The sequence below is a fragment of the Arachis ipaensis genome, chromosome B07 (assembly GCF_000816755.2).
Source record: "Arachis ipaensis cultivar K30076 chromosome B07, Araip1.1, whole genome shotgun sequence".
NCBI lineage: Eukaryota > Viridiplantae > Streptophyta > Magnoliopsida > Fabales > Fabaceae > Arachis > Arachis ipaensis.
In genome coordinates, this window is record NC_029791.2 from 66,489,322 (window position 1) to 66,509,017 (window position 19,696).

Below are 19,696 nucleotides of genomic sequence, written 5' to 3' on the forward strand. Positions count from 1 at the left end.
AGCACAAACATATATGCCGTCCCACACCAAGGCTTTGGCGTCCAATGCCAGGCAGCCTGACCGCTTCACATTCAAAGGAGCATAACTTGAGTTACAGAGGTTCAAATGGTGCACTTCTAGAGGCATTTGAAAGTAGACATCCAAAGATTTTTAGCGATATATAATAGTCTATAGTGAACACTGGATTGGAGGTTGCAATTTATCCCGAAAATACAAGGTGAGCACAACACAAACATGTATGCCATCTCATGCTTGGCAGCCTAACCTCTTCACCTTCAAAGGAACATAATGTGAGCTACCGTGGTCTAAATTACTTGCTTCTAGAAAAGTTAGAAAGGTGACTTTAAGAACTTTTCAACGATGTATAATACTCTGTAGTTGACATGAGTCTCACACAGATTACTCGTGCAACAAAAATACGCCAAGAGTGCATGTATGATGTTCATATCAATTGTTGGATAGTGGCATTCCATGCCAAGAGGATGGCATCCCACACTAAAATTTGCTTGCATGGTTGTTCCTCACATTCATTGCATGTCATAGCTGTCCCACGGCACCTTGATGGTGTCCCACGCCAAAAGGATTGCATACATGGTTGTCCCTTGCTTTCATTGTAGTGCCTTGACATCCCACACCAACCTCCTTGCCGTGCCACGCCTATTACATGCATAAACTTGATTTTAGGCACTCAAGGAATGGTCCTGGCGTCCCATGCTAGGCCTACAATATCCCATGCCTTTGGGGCCCTTTGAAACTTCTTCAGCGCTCCACGCCAACCTTATGTCATTCCACGCCATGCTCCACACACATGTTTTTTAGGCCATCCAAGGGACAAAATCAACTTGGCATCCCTCGCCACTTTCCTACCGTGCCACGCATGTGATCAAACATTCATAATTTGGGCTAACAATTTGAAAGTAAGTTTGAAGTCCAACTTCCAGAGCTCCAATTTCTTCATTCATTCCTCAATTCTCCAAGCTTCCAAGATTGGATCAAGTCCAAGGAATCAATTTCAATTTAATCTTGGATTTAATATAATTTGAATTTCATTTGCTTTTGTAATAGGTTATAAATAGAGGTAGGGTAACTATACAGACACACCATTAGCGAAGGAGTCTTTAGACTCTCTTTCTCTCCTTACTTTTATTCTCTTCTTCTCTTCTATTTTCTTTCATATCCATTTTGTAATTCTCAGTCATGAATTTCTAACTCTCTTCAATTGGAAAAGAGAGCTCTATTGCAATTTAATAGATTAGTTTATTTGATTCTTCATCTTCAATTTTTCTTTCATTTACTTATTTAGAAAGAATCTTCGTTCTTCATTTCAAGGATTTAAATGTCTTGAGAGAGAATTTGAATCCAACTTTGAATTCTATGAAAACTTGACAAAGGGATCATATAATTGAGCTTGAAGATCTTTCTCCCAATTTGGTGAATTTGGGTTTGAGATTGATATGTGACATATAATTAACCCATAACTTGATTCATGAAATCGTGTGGCTCTAAATTAGAGACCAATCTTCATCTCTTCTCATGATTAATTAGATCAAGACATTGGCAATTGATCAAGTTAAGAGAGAATAAATTACCAAGACATTGGAATTTAATCACTTATGATTTGCCAAGAGATCAATGATTGCATGATTGAAGTGGAGATGAGAATTATTGATCCTGAGAATGTAACATCTCTTGATCCCAACGTTCTTTCCATTCTTAATTCTTGTTATTTACTTTTCAGCAATTTACATTCCAGCAATTTAAATTCCAAGTTATTTAAATTCATGTCATTTAACTTCTTGTCATTTTATTGCTTTCATTTATTTCAAGTCATTTAAATTTTAGTTTATATCTTTGTTCATCATTCGAAATTGAACCGTCTAACTAGAATAATCAATCAACTATTGTTTGCTTAATCCATTAATCCTCGTGGGATCGACACTCACTCACTATAATTTTATTACTTGGTACGATTCAATACACTTACCGGTAGTTATATGAGATTGTAAAATCCGGTATCAATGTCCCAATTCCCTTAATCCTTTTTAGTATGTTTGGAGTTTTTCCCCTCAACTATGATTGCTATGTTGGTTAGTAGTTGTCATGTGAGATAGGATTAAGTAATTTTAGTGAATCATCCTTGTTAGGAAGTAAAGTATTTCATTTCTATAATTGTTATGACATAAGAATAATTTGGGGTTTACTCATGAATAATTTGCAGTTTTTTAATTATGCCTGAATTAATATTTGTAAAGTGCTTTGGAAAAAAATTTGTAATTTAATTATGATGAACAAAAGGATTTACTAGATCTTGAAGCCATTTAATTATTCAAACATGTTTGATACTTTGAGAATCATCACCGTTTTTATCATACTAAATTATAGAGAGCAACCTGAATTATATAATGTGAAGTGCTTGTTTGGACGCCATTATTTTGATTAAAAAAAGGTCTTTTTTCAATAAAAAATATCTTTTTTATTTTTTAATGTGTTTGACAAATTTTTAGTAGTAAAAGTAATAGCACTCGAAAAAAATAAAAAAAAAACTTCTTTTTTGAGAAGCTGTAATTTACATCTTTTTTTAAAAGATCTTTTTTTCCTTAAAAAAAGATGTTTTTCATGTAACAAATAAACAAAAAGTACTTTTATATCGTTATACCCAAACATAATTGATAGATAAAAAGATCTTTTTGCATGAGATACCCAAACATAAAATTACTTTTACTTTTCCATAAAATCTTTTAAAAAAAAGATAACTCGAAAAAAGATCTTTTCTTAAAAGTTTACCCAAACAAGGCCGAAGTCTTTTCCATGATTTTCATTTACAAAAAAAAAATTCTATAATGTGAAGTCAGAAACATACTAATTTAAGCAAGATAGTTATATATTTGGGGGGTTATTATGCCTTTTTCTTTATATTTGTGGTTTTTATTGAAAATTTGAATTGTTTAAAAAAAGATCGTTATCACACTTCACTTCAATTTGTTATTCTATTGGACTTTATTATTCTATTAGTTCTTTATTTAATTTGATTTCTTTTTTTGGCAGCCTAACTATGTATTGTTTATCAAATATATAACATTATAATTTTTTGTGACACTATAGATGCTTTAGAATCATTTCATGGCCAATAATGTTAAAGAAGAGACAAATAATATTAAATTTGTTTAGTGATTAAACGTTAGTTTTTTTTCTTTTTTATTTTATGTTATTTGACATTGTATAAATCTTTTATTTTTAGTTTATTTATGCTTGAATGTGATCATAATGATTACATAAATTTTTAAATTTAATTTTGTTTGCTAGTTATAGGGGTGGGACGGATATAAGACCCCGAATTTTTGAAAATTAAATAATAAGTTGAATAATTAGATGTTGAAGTCTATTTATGATTTTAAAGGAAATTAATTTGATTATCTCTAATTATTGAATTAGAGTATTTAGTTGAAAATGATTTTCAAGTTAACAATTAAATAATTTTTTTATACATATTATTATTGGATAAAAAAAATTAGTTTTTAATTACTAAATTACCCCTATTTTTATTAAAAAAATGCCTACACTAGCCTAAGTCCTTTTCTCCCAAAACAAAACCCAGATTGGCACTAACTCTAACTGACACTCACCCTCTCTCACTCCACACATTGCCGCCGCACTCCTCACACACACAAAACAACACACACGACAACACACCCACGAAAGAAAGAAAAGAAAGAGAGAACGGAGAAGAAGGGACAAGAGCGGAGAGAGCTGCGCTGCCACCGCACCCTGTCGCGCTCAGTTTGCCACTGTGCCCTGCTGTAGCCATCACCTGCATCACCTTCAAGGAGAGGGATGTGTTGCACGAGGAAGATAGAGTTGCTGCTGCATGTTGTCGCTGCGTCCTTGGTCACCGCTAAAGGTCCACGTCATCGACGAAACCACTGCGCCGTCCCCCAGCTTTTGACGCCGTCTCTGTCAAAAAAATTAAACAGATAACATTTATAAAAAGTTGCCTAAAATTATTTATTATTAAAAATTTTAGAGAAAAACTTTTAATTATATTCCCACCAATTGTTTTTCAATAAAAAAATAACTTAAACACAAAAGAACCAAATGTGCTTCAGTAGTTCCACTTCACGCACACAAGAGCCTCCCCTTTCTCCCCTACAACAACGCACATACCGTACCCTTTCTCCCCTACCTAACCGCGATAGTAGGTTAGCAGTGTTCAATCGCGGTTCACTCTTCCATGTACGATGACGGCGCGACGCTCTCCTCAACGGGCGACGGCGTGGTTCTCTCCACAATCCCTAACATAGCCACTACAACAACAACGTTCAATCGCGGTGCACTCCTCCACGTACGGCGAAGGCGCGGTGCTATCCTCGACGGGCCACGGCGCGATGCTCTCCACAAGCCCTAACATAGCCACTGCAACAACTCACAAACCCTTTCTCTCCTTCCTAATGGCGACAACAGCGCTCAATCGCGGTGCATTCCTCCATGTACAGTGGCAGCGCGATGCTCTCCTCAACGAGCGCGGTACTCAATCGCGGGAAACCCCCTCCCCCTTCTCTTCTACATCTCGTTCTTACTCTGTTCCTCTATTTCTAGGTATTTAAGAAAATTAATTTTGATGTTCTCTTTATTAATTCATTAAATTTTAGTTAGATTTTAATTTTTAGTTAGTAAATTATTTTGCTGTTCTCTGATTTGTTGTTTTGTGATTTGCTGTTTTCTGACAAAACTTGAGTTGCTGTTCTCTAATTTGATGCTCTCTGAAAAAACTAAAATTCATTATTTTAGTGTATGGCTCCTTCCAAACTAATGATTGTGCTTTTGTTTTTAAAGTCAATTGTGCTTTCTAAGATGTCACATCATTTCAACCTCTCTGTGTTCTTCATCAAGATTGGTGGTGGTTGATGGTGTGGACTTGTAACTAGGAACGAAACATGGCCAAACTTAATGTGTCTGAGATCTTCTAAGAGGATTTCATAATGTCTCTTAAGTAACATAAGCTTGAGCAAGTACTAGGTAATTGTTTTTGTGATGGCCAGAAGTTACTGGTCACAGAGGGACAACATTCTAATTTATTTATTTTAATGCAATCATAGTGGTTACTAGTTAATTTTACTGGATGTAAAATGTTAAGTACTCTACCTAAGGTCCTTGTTTGATTATCTTATTTCTTAAGTGCTCTCATATAAATGCATTGAAGGTATGTTCTATAGTGAAGAGATGTAGAAGAATGCTTATGGTAAAATATGCATAGCACAATATTTGTTCCTTAATAGCATAGCACATTGCTACAAAATAAGTAACAATTTCTTATTGAAATCGATTTTTCATATTTTCTGTTTGGAAACCTAGTTATTTAGAGTAGTTAGTTGATTGTAACAAGGTGGATTAATTAGTTTTGGACACCTGAAAATATTCCCAGCAATCTTGAGCCCTTCATCTATTTTGAACCCTCCATCTCTCTTGAAAAGAACTATCTGGGACTACTTATTATAAACACCTAATTTTAAATTATAAACACCTAATTTTGTTTATAAAGGTGATTTATATATAATTGATTTATGGCAGTGAAGACCATGATATGTGTGTTCCATTTACCGAAAGTGAAGCATGGACTCGCTCACTTGCATATAAGATTATTGATGAATGGAGACCATGGAACTCCAATGGCCCAATTGCTGGGTACATTATATTATTAATAATTAAATTAATTAATCTAATTTTGTTTCATTCATTATTGGAAGGACACATTAACACATCCTTATCCTTCTTCCTTCAGGAGAATACATGAAATATTGGCCTAATAAACTATCAAATTATCGGTAAAATTTAATAAACTTCCATATTTCACAACTTATCACAGTTACTATACTAACTATTATATGCACCTAAACTTTAATTGGGACCTTATAAATTTATAATTTTTTGTTTGTTTCTATCATTAGTTTGCTTTTATAAATATCTATTGGATAAATTCAAATACTAACATGATAAGATGTGATATGTTAGATTATCAACATTTAACCGAATAAACTAATATATGTCTAATAGCAATAATCAAAACTAAAGTTTTATATTTTTTAGAATACAAGTTACCTATATGTATGATAATCTATTTATAAGTTTAAATTTTTAAATTTTCGATTATTATATGATTTTATTCTTTTTAACAAACATACTTGATTATTGTAAGAATGTCCCAAAGATTTTCTCAAACAACACTTCTTTTATTATGTCATATTTTATTTGGGTATTTTGGAATAAAAGTTTTAGTATCTTCCTGTCTTTGAGGTGGTCAATTTAATTACTTTGAATCTGATGAAGGTGATTTTATAATAACGTATAAAGTTTTAGTGTATTAAGTGTTTGTAGTTTCTGCTAAGTATATTATAGCTTTATCTGTTTTATTATCTGTGTCTTATTATTGGATTCTAGTTATATATTATTTTGGTAGAGAATTTGCCAGAGGATCATTCAAAAGATAACCTTCAGCGAATATTCTGGGAAGCTGGAAAGTAAGATTTCTTCTAGTCTTGGTATTGCCGTATTGTTTCAATATTTGTTAAGTAAGACTGTAATTTTTGTGGTTCGAATTCTCTTATGTGGACATGTCTTCTTATATACAATATAAGGCGGTTTAGCATTTATGATCCACGTTCTGTTGCAAAGTCGACAAAACATAAACAAGTAACATTTTTTAGTAGTAAGGTTTGGAAGTATCTTATATTTACAGCGAAAACAAGGTTTTCTCTCTCCTTGAACTCTGTGCACCTCTCTCTTACTCCGCGCGTGCGCGCGTGCGTGCGTGCGTGCGCGCGCGCGTGTGTGAGGGTGTTAGCATTATGATAGGGCAAAAAAGAGGGGTAAGGGCGAGTGAAATTAGGGATAGGGCTAGTGGGTTCCAATTTTGAGAATTTTTTGGTCAATTAGTGTAAGGTAATTTTAAAAAAATTAGTGTAGAGTGTAAAAATCTAATTTAATCTCTTAAATTACTTTAAAAATATTATTTGTTATATCTTTCTCCTTGAACTCTGTGCGCCTCTCTCTTACTCTCTGCTTCTCGTGTGCGATGGCGACGGTGGCTCCCAGCCCCGTCGGCACCGACATCCTCTATCTCTCTCTTTCTCTCTCTCTTTCTCTCTCTCTCTCTCTCTCTCTCTCTATGTGTGTGTGTGTGTTTGTGTGTGAGGGGTAAGGGTGATAAACCCCAATTTTGTGGTCTATCTTGTGCTTAATTTAGGGAATTTTATCACCTTTTCTCACATTTATTCAATGAAATAGTATAGTTTTGTAATTCTCCCTTAATTTGTGCTTAAGTGTAAAAACATGCTTTTTAGGCCCTTAAATTGGTGATTTTAATTCACTTTAATTGCATTCGATGCCTTGATGTATTTTTGAGTGATTTCAGGTTTATAAGGCAAGTATTGGATGGAAGAAGTGAAGAGAAAAACATGCAAAGTGGAGAATTCATGAAGAAATGAGCATTTGGAGAATTAAGGGCCACGCGCACGCGTGACACTGATCACATGACCTCATTAAAGTGAATTTGCTGGGGGAGCAATTAGTTGTAGACTAGGAAGCATGTAGTTAGTTTCTAGACAGAGAAGCTCCCTCTTCTCTCTAGAATTAGGGTAGGATTAGGTTAAATTCTCTTAGATCTAGGTTTAATTTCCTATTTTCATCTTGTTTTCATTTCAATTTCTTGTTGTTACATCAATGCTCTGTTAGTTTTCTTGTCAATTTTCCCTTTGATGTATCTTTTATGTTGATGCACTATTGTTGGATTTGGATTTCCTTTTTATGCAATTCATGTTTTTACCCTTTGATGTATCTTTAATTGATTTGGATTTGGATTTGGATTTGGATTTCCCTTTGATGTATCTTTAATTGAGTTGTTGTTAATTTCTTGTATTGGGTACTTGTAGATTTAATATTCTTGTTGTCAATTTACCATGCTTTCCTTTTATGTGTTCCAAGTCTTTGACAAAATACTTGGAAGGATGTTAGAGTAGATTTTTTAATTTTTAGCACTCTTGGCTTGGAAAGAGTAATTAAGAAATCTTGAGTCATGAATATGCAACTTATGTTGGTGATCTAGGGTTGTTAGTTAATATTGTTTCCATTGACTCTAATCTCTTGCTAATTCAATTAGTAAGTTGATTAGGACTTTTGGATTGAGATTAACTAGTCTTATTTGACTTTCTCTCAATGTGAAGATAACATTGTACCTTCTTCCATTGTTAGGGATGACGAAATAGGATAAGCTCTTGTTAATTATTGAATGACTAGGATAGAAAGCCTATATTCTCAATCCTTCCCATGAATGTCTCTCTTTATTATTTTCTTTCTTTAGTTGTTTGATTTACATTTTTTGCCATTTATTTTCTTGCCCCTTTATCAAATCAAACCCCCGTTGTTCTTTCATAGCCAATAATTGATCACTTCATTGAAATTCCTTGTGAGACAACCCGATGTTTAAATACTTCGGTTAATTTTCATTGGGGTTTGTACTTGTGACAACCAACAATTAAAATTTGATTGAGAGTTATTAGTTGGTTTGGAACTATGCTTACAACAAAGTTTTTATTTCTATTGAGAAAATTCTAGACCGACAATAAATCTCACTATCAAAGGGCAAGTGGAATTAGGGATAGGGCTAGTGGGTTCCAATTTTGAGAATTTTTTAGTCAATTAGAGTAAGGTAATTTTAAAAAAAAATTAGGGTATAAAGTGTAAAAATCTAATTTAATCTCTTAAATTACTTTAAAAATATTATTTGTTATATCAATTCACCAATTGGCTTTCAATCAAGTAATCTAATTTAAAATTAGAGATAAATGAATTAATTGGCCTTCAATTCATAAAATCAAACTAAATCCCAATTATTAAAATTTTAAATTGTCAAAACTTCATTATTTTCAATTATTAAGACTCTAAATTATAAATAAGAAATTGTTCGATTTATATATCAAAACCTCTAAAAATATAATCTTAAATAAATATAATAAATCATAAATAACGTATTAATTTCCAAAAATCTGGGATTTTACAGAGGGTGAATTGTCAAGCTTCACTACAAAAAAATGAGTTTAAAATGGCATTTATATTATGGCGGTTTTAAAGAACTACCATAATATTCGGGTATTATGGCATTTTATGCCGTTACCATAATTAATTTTTCTAAACTTGCATTTTTTTGTGATTTCGGTGGTTTTCAACCGCCATTATCTAAGCCATTATTTTTTAAAAAAAGGGCCCAAACCCAAGAAAAACCTTAACGCTGATCTGGTGAAAGTGAAACCCTACAAAAGTGAAGTTGCTCCAGTGATCTTCTCAACAGCGCTCTCCAGTGACTGAAACCCGAAACGACGATCTGTGTGATGATCTTCTCTAGCGCTGCTCTGGTGACGATCTTCTCAGTGGCGTTCTCCGATGAATCGATGCTTTCAGTTTTTAGTTTCTTCTGGCTGTTCCTTGAGCTGTCTTTTTAGTTCATTTTTTTCTGTTTTTGACTTTTTTTCTTCACTCTTGGTGAAATTGAAGTTTTGGTTGTTGATCTGTGATGAACAGAAATGGTGATTCTCGATTGAGGAGTTAGGGTTTTGACTGAGAGCGATGGGGAGAGGAAGATCGCGATAAGGAGGATCGACAATTCCACGAGCAGGCAAGTGACGTTCTCGAAGCAAAGGAACGGTTTGTTGAAGAAGGCGAAGGAGCTTGCGATTTTGTGCGATGCTGAGGTTCGAGTTATGATCTCTTCCATCACTAACTCTATGATTTCTCCGGTTCCAGGTACTCACGATCCTCGCTCTAATAAGCTCTTATATTAGATAGATCTTTTCTTTTTTGTGACTTTTCTGTCGATCTTTTCAGTTTTTGCTCGCTTTCTCTTTAACGTTGACTGCTCTATACGTTTGTTTCTCTTTCACAATGACTGCATTGCTGATTCGTTGCTTATGAGAATGGCAGTTTAGGCCTTTTTTATTATTTTTCTTTTTTTTCCTAAACAGATGCATCATCATGATTTGCCTTAGGGTTTTTGTTTTTTAAACTTAAATGTGACTTGTTATTGAGATTGGAACTGTATGGGTGCAGTTGACTGCATTGACTGTGCTACTAATGCATCAGTGGTTAGCGCTCTGAACGAAGGAATTTTAGCTGCAACAGAAATGGCAGGTCTTCAGAAAAAGCCTTGGGTTATGATCAATGTCAATGATGATAAAGATCTTCATATTCGCAAAGCCGGTAAGAAAGAGTCTTTGTTCTTTCTAGTTGTTGGTTACATTATAATATTTCTGCATCAGCATAGTCCAACATAATTATCAATCACTTGATCCATTCAGTATTCAATTTTTCCAATAAATGAATGTTGCTAGTACTGGCTTCTATGTAGAATTTGATCCAGAAGACTGTCCAGCAAATTGTTCTCGCCCTTGCAAAATTGTGTGCCCTGCTAATGCAATATCATTCCTAGGGAAATCAGCATCTGGAACTTCATTTAATACGGAATTACCCAAAGTGTTAATGGTTTTTAACTTGATTTTACTTGGAAATGATGTTTTTACAGACTATAATTTCATCTTTTCAAAAACATTTTCACACTTGAATTGTTTAATTGGTTGGACGTGCAGGATGGAGTCATAACAGAACGCTGCTATGGTTGTGGCCGTTGCCTTCCGGTTTGCCCCTATGACAAAATAAGTGAGATATTTTCTTGCTAACTTTTGAGATTATAAGTTTTTAACTTCATCTATAATATTCTGATTCCATGTTTCATGTGATATTTTTAAGAATATGCATCTCTTGCCTTTTTGTAAACGGGTTTGAATATGAAGATTGACATATATAATGCTAAGTCAACTAACTGTCTAACTGTAATTATTTAGATTTTCTTTATTTAAAAAATAAGTGTATTTTTTCGTTGCTATGTGAATGAATGCTTATGTTGTGTTTGATAAAATGACAGGGTTCAATTATATCTATTACTATAGTTGTTATTATACTGAGTCAGAACCTTTTTTCAATTTATATCATAATAACCTTGGAAGCAACATTTGTATCATCCAATTTCTTGATCCTTTTCTTTGATTTGTTTTCCTTAACCTCCACATTTTGTTATATTGTTGTTGAGAAATGAAAATGGTGTTTAACTTAACAATTTATTTGTCTCTAGTGGGTGCTAATTTTCCAGAAAGTGCAGCCGGAGAGCATCGAGTTCAAGAACATCGAGAAAATGAAGAGCAAGGCATGCGTAATATTCTGAATGACTATATTCTTATCTACAGAAGAATGGGGGTAAGTATTTTCAAATTTCTCTCATTACATAGGCAGTATTGTTTGTGAAACCCTTTGATCTTTGGCTAATTATGATACAGGTAGAGGCAGAGAAACTGCATATTATTGATAAGGATTGCATTGAAAAAGGAATTGTAGAACTTATCTGCAAGCATAATATCAAGAAGCTTGTGATGGGAGCAGCTTCTAATAAGTACCATTCTAGGTAAGAAGAAGATTACTTGTAGTATTCTCCAATCTTGATAAGTTGATATTAATGTTTTGATTGACCTCAACTTTCAAGAGAATGACAGACCCCAAGTCTAGAAAAGCCATTTATGTGAGAGAAAATGCTCCTCTTATTGTCATATACAGTTCATTTGCAAAGGATACCTTATACACACAAGGCACAAGGGATGCAGGTTTGATTTGAACACTATGCTTAATATTTACTGGTCTCAAAAAGCTTGTTTAAGGATACCTTCCAGGCTACATTTGCTGCTTCCAAGGTTTTTGTCATTACTAACCTTTCTAGCTGATTTATTATGATTTCTTTGGATGCTAAGAATGTGATCAAATCAATAACAAGTATTAGAATGCACTGTTACTGTTATAAACAAATTAAAGTTGGTTAAATTTCACTCATTCAACCTTTTAAAATTTTAGTTGTTTTGAGGCTGTGATTCTCAGCTATTTTGAGGTGTTGTGTATCTTGGTGAATATTATAAATCATGGTAAACAAAACTTTCAACTTCAGTGTTCTGATTCTTTTTTTTTTACAGTTGAATGATTCAAGATGGGATTCAGATTATGAGAAATTGTGGAAGCCTCCACCAAATCATGGCTTTCTGCCCTGTACTAAGCTTACTCCTAATTATACAAGTGCGAATTCTAAATTTTTGTTGCAACTTTTCAAGTATAATTTTCTTTGGTAACTCCTTGACAAGTTGATTACCTAGAGTTTGATTTTGTTTTGTTGATTCAAAATCTGGTATTTGGTCTTGCCTTGAATAACTGAGTTCACTAACATGTGTTATGTTATTGCAAGTGAACTAGATTCCTTTTCATCATAAGTAATTCTATAATTTCTCATGTTAAATAATTCTTATATGCAGAAATTAATAGAAGGATATTTGCTTAGAGCTACTCAGTGACCTTTTTCGCCCATATTCTTATTTGGCATTTACAGGTATAATATATGATTGTTATGTATTTTGGTTTGATGAAAGTGGCTATTATTTATTTTAACTTCAATTTTGCTGTGCATATTACTATTGTTAAATTTGTGTTCCTTACTTTGAATTATAGTTCCTTTTTCATTGATGGATGATTTAATTACAAGTTCTTTTTTATTTAAATAAATAGCGAAGCATATAAGATTTCTTTTGGGCAGTGTGAGACTGTGTCTGAGCCAGGAAATAATCCTACCAGTGGGAAGGTATATTAAAGCAAATTCCATTACCTCTAGTATAGTTATTGCTATAATATTCTGCTTTAAAATTAAAAGTGAAAACACATGCTAATCTGTCATCATCATCATAAGTGTGATTTGCAAAAACTAAACGTGGAAGAATTTTGGCGAGAGAAGAGACACGTGAAAGAGTTTAAGTGTGATGAGGGCGTAAACATGTGCATCTATCCTTATAGGTTGTTATAATTTGGATTCAATCCCTTTGATTTGAATTTTAAATTAAACTAGTATATGAACCCGTGCTCAGCACGGAAAAATTTATAAAAGTTAAAAAAAATTTATATGTTTAAATATTTTAAGAAAAAGCACACAAAATAATTATTATCAAAATCAAAGTTTAACATAAAAAAAGTGAGTAATAATTATTTTATACTTTTTTAAAGTAAAATAATTATACATTAATTTTAATACAAAATTTAAAATAAAATTATAATATTTACATTAAAATCCTATTTTTTCAAAGACTTCTTTATAAACAACATTGATTGTTGAATTTGTAGACATTTCTACGTGATTTATAAGCAAAACTTTTAAACTTCTCTTACTCTTAACTCTTGAAAGTGCTGTATATAATTGGCCATTTATAAATCCAATATGAGATAAAGTTTGTCCCTGAGACTTATTAATTGTCATGGCAAAAGATACTATTATAGAAAACTATTTTTGTTAAAATCTAATTGGGACCGTTTTATTTGTTGGTACCATATATTCATTCTTGGAATCAAAGCAATATGACCAACATTGTTACCCATTAAGACTTCACATTTTATGACATGATTTCCAAGATTTCTAACTTGTAGTCTTGTACCATTATAAAGACCACTGGATTGATCAATATTCCTCAGTAACATCATAGAAACACCAACCTTAAGTATTAATTTATGTAGAGGCAAACCAGAGTAGTTTATGCTATTCAGTAATTCAGGACCATAGAGATCTAGTTGACTTTCCATATTCCCTTCATCTATACAAATTGAATCCGAACTAAGATATAATTTTTTTCCTCCAGGAATGATAGTCATCAGATAGTGGTTGACCTCTTCAGTGATGTCCAACGTGGGAGCCAGTATAATTCTTGCTTTGAAAAAATCCTTTGAAGAAATATTTTTCAAATATTTGGATAAGAAAAATGAACCAATTCATCAAATTCCAGGTCCGAAGAAGAAATAACAATATCTTCTGGAAGACATATATCAGATTTACCATCTATATCACTTATTAGACCATCACCAACTTTCAATAACTACTTACTAAATTGCTCTGTCTCATCTTAATCTGAAGAAGTTGTCCCTACAGAGAGTCTCATATTTTTTGTTAGTTTGAGCACCTGATAAAAATGAATTCACAGTTGAATGAACCATATCTTGTCTCGATCCTCATGGAATGATAGGAAGGATTTGTCTAAAGTCTCTACCTAGTACAACCACGTTTCCTCCAAAGGATGAATCTTTGTTATATGTTGGAGAAAACTTCATGATATCACCCAAATATTTATCAAGCGCTTCATAGCAGTACCTACTAACCATTGGAGCCTCATCCCAAATTATAAATTTGGCTTTCAATAGCAAAATTGCTTGAGGAAAACCAGGTTTGATGTTACATATAGAATCCTCAATTATATTCAGTAGTATTTTGAACCTTGAGTGTGCTGTTCTTCCATTGGAAAGAAGTAAAGAAGCAATACCACTTGAAGTAACGTTTAACACAATATCACCCTTTTGAGTGAATCTCAGCGGATGTAAGGTTCCAAAGAAATTTTTTTCCAGTATCCCTATGACCATACACAAAGAAAAAAAACTCCTTCATCACAATATACAGCTGTAATAATGTTATCGAATGCATGTTTTTACTCAGGTATTGCGATGGCTAACATGTCTGAGACATTTTTCTTTAACTCATCCTTGTTAAAGTTTATCTCTTCCTTGATTACTTTTTTGGTTAACAAAGAACTATCAACTTCAGTTGCTAAAGGCATAGGAGGATAGTCTTTCAAGGTTTTACTATAGGAATGTAAGATCTTGTCTATATCCATTAAGCACAACTGCTTGATCTCATCATCTGACATGGTTAACTCTGCATATTATACGATACTGTAAAAATTTAATCAAAGTAAAAATGATCAATAATAAAAGACTTTTATAATTGCAATTAATAAAAACTCACCTTTATATTCATCACGGTTCTTTATCGATACAAAAAATATCATCTGAGAGTTCATGCCAATATCTATCTCGGACATGTTCTGGTCTTGAGATATTTTTGGATGTTAATAGAATGACAAACAACCTCCTGACATATGATCCTGAGGCCCACGAGCTTGCTTCCTTAATTGCATCCATGAATTCTCTATTATCTTGCAATAGTCCAAGAGCGAAGCATACATCTTTATAAGTAGCATGAATTGTTCCTCCTACTGTTCTTATATCTCGAAAATCCATACATCCTCTTTGAGTATTCAAGAGAAATTGTTGGTAATATTCTTCGATATTTGCTGCAAAAAACTTTGTTAAAATTCCACTTCTAAGTTGCTAAATGAATTAGGCTACAAAATTTCAATTATTATGTAGCTACACATGCATATAAAATTATTTTTTCTAAAAAATAGAGAACAATGCTAAAATTGTATAATCTATAGAGCATTAGATTATAACCGTTGAAAGTTATTTGAACATTTATTTTCTAGTGTAGATAAATCAAATAAAATGGACGTGAGGTACATGCTTTTAAGATTTTAAATTTAAATCATCAAATAAATAAGATCAAAATTGAATATAAACTCGTCATTACCTGCAGGTACATGAGTCAACCTTCCAATTACAAAACCTTGCTTTTGAGGAAACCACTTTGAAGCATCGTCCTTCCAAAAAAACTTCATTGAAAATTCAGTATAAGTTAGACTTCGAGCATAAGGATATGACATGTTCGCCGCCACCCATCCCAGAAACATGGACTTATGAGATACTGCTTTTTCGATGATATCATTTACATTAGAAGTTTCACTATAAACGACAAGTTTCTCATCCTCCAAATAGAATGGAAGTCTAATCACAAATGGTTCTTTCTCTTGGATTTCGTATCCAAATAAACGACAGACTACCTCACATGCCGAAGTGTACCTACAATCGTAGTAATTTCTAATTTTGTCAACAACTTGTGTGGCTTCTGACGAATCACCAGCATTGTATAGGGTAGCTGTTATGCAATCATTGCCCTTGTGTACATACTTAAGATACTTAATAGAATTTGTTTGGCATGTGTATCTCACATTTATGTGGCACCAGAACTTGAGCAAAAATTTTGGATTATATAGAATAATAAACTTATTGTCTAGTACACATTCTCTTTTCTTCAATGTTCGACCATTATCAGTACGCCTATATTTGAAAAATCCGACTTCATCAATGAGTGTTTGCTGCCTAAACTCTTTGGGATAAAACTTTGAACATGATCCATTCTTCATGCAAGTTGAATTCTTGTTGTACGGACCACATGGACCATGTACCATGTAATTTTGAACAGCTCCATGTAGATTTGGCCTTTTATTTTCATCAGGAATCTCAGCCATTATATGTTTGTCTATGTCATCTGGTGTTTGTGGCTTGAACTCGTTAATCATGAATAAAATGATATGTGCATGCGGAAGCCCTCTCTTTTAAAACTCTATAGTGCAAACATCTGAAAATTGAAAAAAACAAATGAGTAAAACATTACAACATAAGATTTTAATAATGTGTTGCATAAACACAGACTTACATCCCAAAATTTTACCAAAGATTTTTCTATCATTTAGGTCATCAATCAAACCATCAAGCTTGATTTTGAAAACTGACACAATATATCAGGGCAGTCTTCTGCCTTCAATCCAATGGAAGTCACTTCTCTTTTTATCTCATCCCATTCAAGGTTAGAGGTTATAGTGATAAAATAGTTAGGATATCCTAGAAGTGTTCATGGATCGGATCTGATCCGCATATCCACGATATTTATTCGAATCCGATCCGAAAATTGCGGATATGGATCCGATCCACATACTTATAGGATCGGATTGCGGATTTTATGTAGGAATATTATTATTTAAGAAAAGTATGTTTAATATTATTTTAAGAGTAAATATATTTAAAAAATAGAAAAAAAGAATTTTATTAATATTTTTTAATAAAAATAAGTTTTTAAAAATATTTTTGTATTTTGCGGATATATCTGATATTCAATCTGATCCGATCCGCAAATATACGGATCGGATCGGATCCAAGCTTAAAAATTGCAGATATTGGATCCTATCCGATGATTTTAGTTCAGATCGGATTGAAATTTTGGTCATATCTGATCCGATCCGATCCGCGTGCACCCCTAGGATATCCTGCATATATGCAAATTGCAAATGCATCTTTGCAATTATTCATCATGTACCTAGGTCCATCGGTAAAAGTACTGGGAATAATGATTCTTTTGCCAAGCCTTGCAGCTTTACATCCCTATTTATTAGACTTTTATGCAGACATTTGTATTTATCAACCCTCAACTGTGGTTGTTTAAACCTAAAAGATTTTAACCTCTCTGATTTCACCATTGTGTAGGCATCCATAAGAAACTATTAGAATAATCTTTTTTATCTCAGAATTAACGGAAATTCACCCGTCCTTTTCTATAGGCGAAACAAAGAATTGTCGCAAATTGATTGTTTTGTTTTTCTTTGTAGGCCTAGCAGAGATAGAATTTGATGTTGCAATACCCAACCGAAACCTATCCTCCCCATACAGAAACAATAATGGATATTGCAAAGCTAAATAAGATGGGTGAAAAACATCAATCCGTTGGAGCTTTCTAGTTTGACTCTATAATAATATCTCTATCTTTGTTTAGCTGTTCGACATCGCCAACAATCAATGCAGCCACTTCAGATGCAGATGGCAAGTTGTATGTCTTATCATCTGTAGTCTTTTTACTAATTAACTTAAGTTTTATGTTTGTGCAATTTTCCTGTTAGTACTTATCTCTTGAATAGTAAAAACTCTTTGCCAAACTGTTATATTTGTCTAGCATATTATTTTAATATTGTCACAATTTTCCTCTCTCGCTCATTTACAGCTTCATTGGAACTGTGAAAAAAAACACAATAAAATATATGTTATTCTCTCTCATAGATAAAAAAATAACTAAAATATTTGATTGGTTGCATAAAAATTATCGAAGTGTGCCTATCCGATTATCAATTTCATTTTCTGTGTCATAGATATATATAGCTGGACAAATGTTGGTCGTAGACTATCCAGTGGAAGTAGACTACCAATGCTATGGTAGTTTTGACACCCAAGCTTAAAAATTGGAGGAGCAGTCCCATTATTCACCCCACGGTCAATTTTTTCGGCTATTGATGTAAAACAAAATATTGAATTAAATGCTTTTATATTTTTCAAAAAATTAATACTTCTTTGATCTCCTTCAATATGAAGCTGAATGTGCTCATCATCAGGAGGCACAGAAAGTAAAGGAAGTTCAATCTTTCCTTCCATACAACATAATGAAAACTTTGGTTACATTGACTATTTGGATTTGGCAAGCCTTTCATCAGACCACATCCATACTTTACAATGTTAACATTGATAAAAAAAAGATCTCCTATATCCTACAAACCTGCTGAATGAACTCTCTTTAGATACTCAGTTATCATATTGATGCAATTTAGTCTATGATGTACACAAAGATGCAAATAAACATGCATAAAGATAAAATTTGTACATAACGTCTAAAGTTTCTGAAGAAGGTATAGAATAATCTTCTAAATCCACATTCAACATTGAATTATCATAAGCATTAACAACTATAATCAATAGAAATTATAAAAAGTAAACACATATATGTTGATGTATTACTAATAATTCATATCTCTTGCAAGCTACTAACTTAAATTCTTGATATAATGGAAAACTACCTTCGTAATCAACAAAAGGATCAACATTTTGGCCACTTTGTGTGTCACTGCTTGGTGGGTGCACCTTAACAGTCGATAAGTGTATATCTTCATAAAGTTGTGCCAAATTAATAGCCACCGAAGTAACAACAAAGGAAGATTATATTTTTTGCTTCCCATTTATATTAGAATTTCTTGACAAAAAGTTCAATTTTATTCAATTAAAAGTTAGACACTATAGAAAAGAAAAGAATTTAATAATGATTACCATCTTTTCTAAATTACATTCCTGTTAGGCACGATCTTTAGGAATCGCAGTGTGACGGAAGCTAATTTTGCGAAACGACTTGCGTTAGATTATTGGTGGGTCCTTGTACATTAGAATATGCTAGAATTGTAATAAATCTATGTTATATAAATAATTCCCGATGAAGCATACTTTTTTTAAATATTGGTGCATGAATCATTTGGTAATCATTAATTATACGTACTATTTGTTAAGACAGACAGTGGAGTTCTTGTCATTGAGGGACTCATTGGTAGAGTTAAGAATTATTTAGATCTTATCTCTGATGGAAAAGGCCTTACATAAGTAGGAGTAATATTTTCCTGTCCAATTCCATGCGACGTATAGTGTACACCATACAAAGAGAGTTGCTTTCCTATAAATGAGTAATGAGAAATATATAAAAAAATTTTGTCGTTAAACTGATATTTCAAATATTAGATAAATATGAGTTAATTACAATTAAAAAAAATGTCACTTTTATCTCCACCTGATTGTAAACTAAAAATATTAGATGAGGTATCAGTGTTTTGACACACTGTTCTTTAACTTGCAACAATATGTTACACATTTTCATGTAAGTCGAAATTTGTATTATTGTTATTCTTTAACTAATCTCGTATTTGGTTTTATATAATTTTAGTAGTATATTTTTGTAGTTAACAAAAAAAATTGTATTGATTTAGTTTAATTTAATTATTTTTAAAATTAATAAACTAAATCAATGATTATCTTATCTATATCATATTATTTAAAA

The 19,696-nt window shown here is 32.6% G+C and overlaps 2 protein-coding genes across 2 annotated transcripts; one reads left to right on the top strand and one right to left on the bottom strand.

Annotated features, from left to right (window-relative positions):
• Nucleotides 9,272–16,018, top strand: LOC110264240. The gene is made up of 10 exons (XM_021105954.1): nucleotides 9,272–9,789; nucleotides 10,093–10,242; nucleotides 10,391–10,524; nucleotides 10,629–10,698; nucleotides 11,171–11,292; nucleotides 11,373–11,497; nucleotides 11,647–11,780; nucleotides 12,054–12,153; nucleotides 12,665–12,709; nucleotides 15,536–16,018. The coding sequence occupies exons 1-7, from the start codon at nucleotides 9,747–9,749 to the stop codon at nucleotides 11,702–11,704; spliced, it is 702 nt and encodes a 233-aa protein (XP_020961613.1). The 5' UTR covers nucleotides 9,272–9,746; the 3' UTR covers nucleotides 11,705–11,780; nucleotides 12,054–12,153; nucleotides 12,665–12,709; nucleotides 15,536–16,018.
• Nucleotides 14,589–16,358, bottom strand: LOC110265082. Its single transcript, XM_021107845.1, has 3 exons — nucleotides 15,530–16,358; nucleotides 14,906–14,989; nucleotides 14,589–14,815 (listed from the first exon to the last, which is right to left on the bottom strand). The coding sequence occupies exons 1-3, from the start codon at nucleotides 16,356–16,358 to the stop codon at nucleotides 14,589–14,591; spliced, it is 1,140 nt and encodes a 379-aa protein (XP_020963504.1).

Excerpts from the sequence above, each read along its gene's own strand:
- LOC110264240 (XM_021105954.1), top strand. The coding sequence starts at position 9,747 with ATGATCTCTTCCATCACTAACTCTATGATTTCTCCGGTTCCAG. Across the intron at positions 10,243-10,390 it reads TCTTCATATTCGCAAAGCCG|AATTTGATCCAGAAGACTGT; the intron begins GTAAGAAAGAGT and ends GCTTCTATGTAG. Across the intron at positions 11,498-11,646 it reads TCTAATAAGTACCATTCTAG|TTCATTTGCAAAGGATACCT; the intron begins GTAAGAAGAAGA and ends TGTCATATACAG.
- LOC110265082 (XM_021107845.1), bottom strand. The coding sequence starts at position 16,358 with ATGATTAACGAGTTCAAGCCACAAACACCAGATGACATAGACAAACAT. Across the intron at positions 14,990-15,529 it reads GTTGACTCATGTACCTGCAG|ACCAGAACATGTCCGAGATA; the intron begins GTAATGACGAGT and ends AAATATCTCAAG. Across the intron at positions 14,816-14,905 it reads GAACCGTGATGAATATAAAG|AGTTAACCATGTCAGATGAT; the intron begins GTGAGTTTTTAT and ends TATAATATGCAG.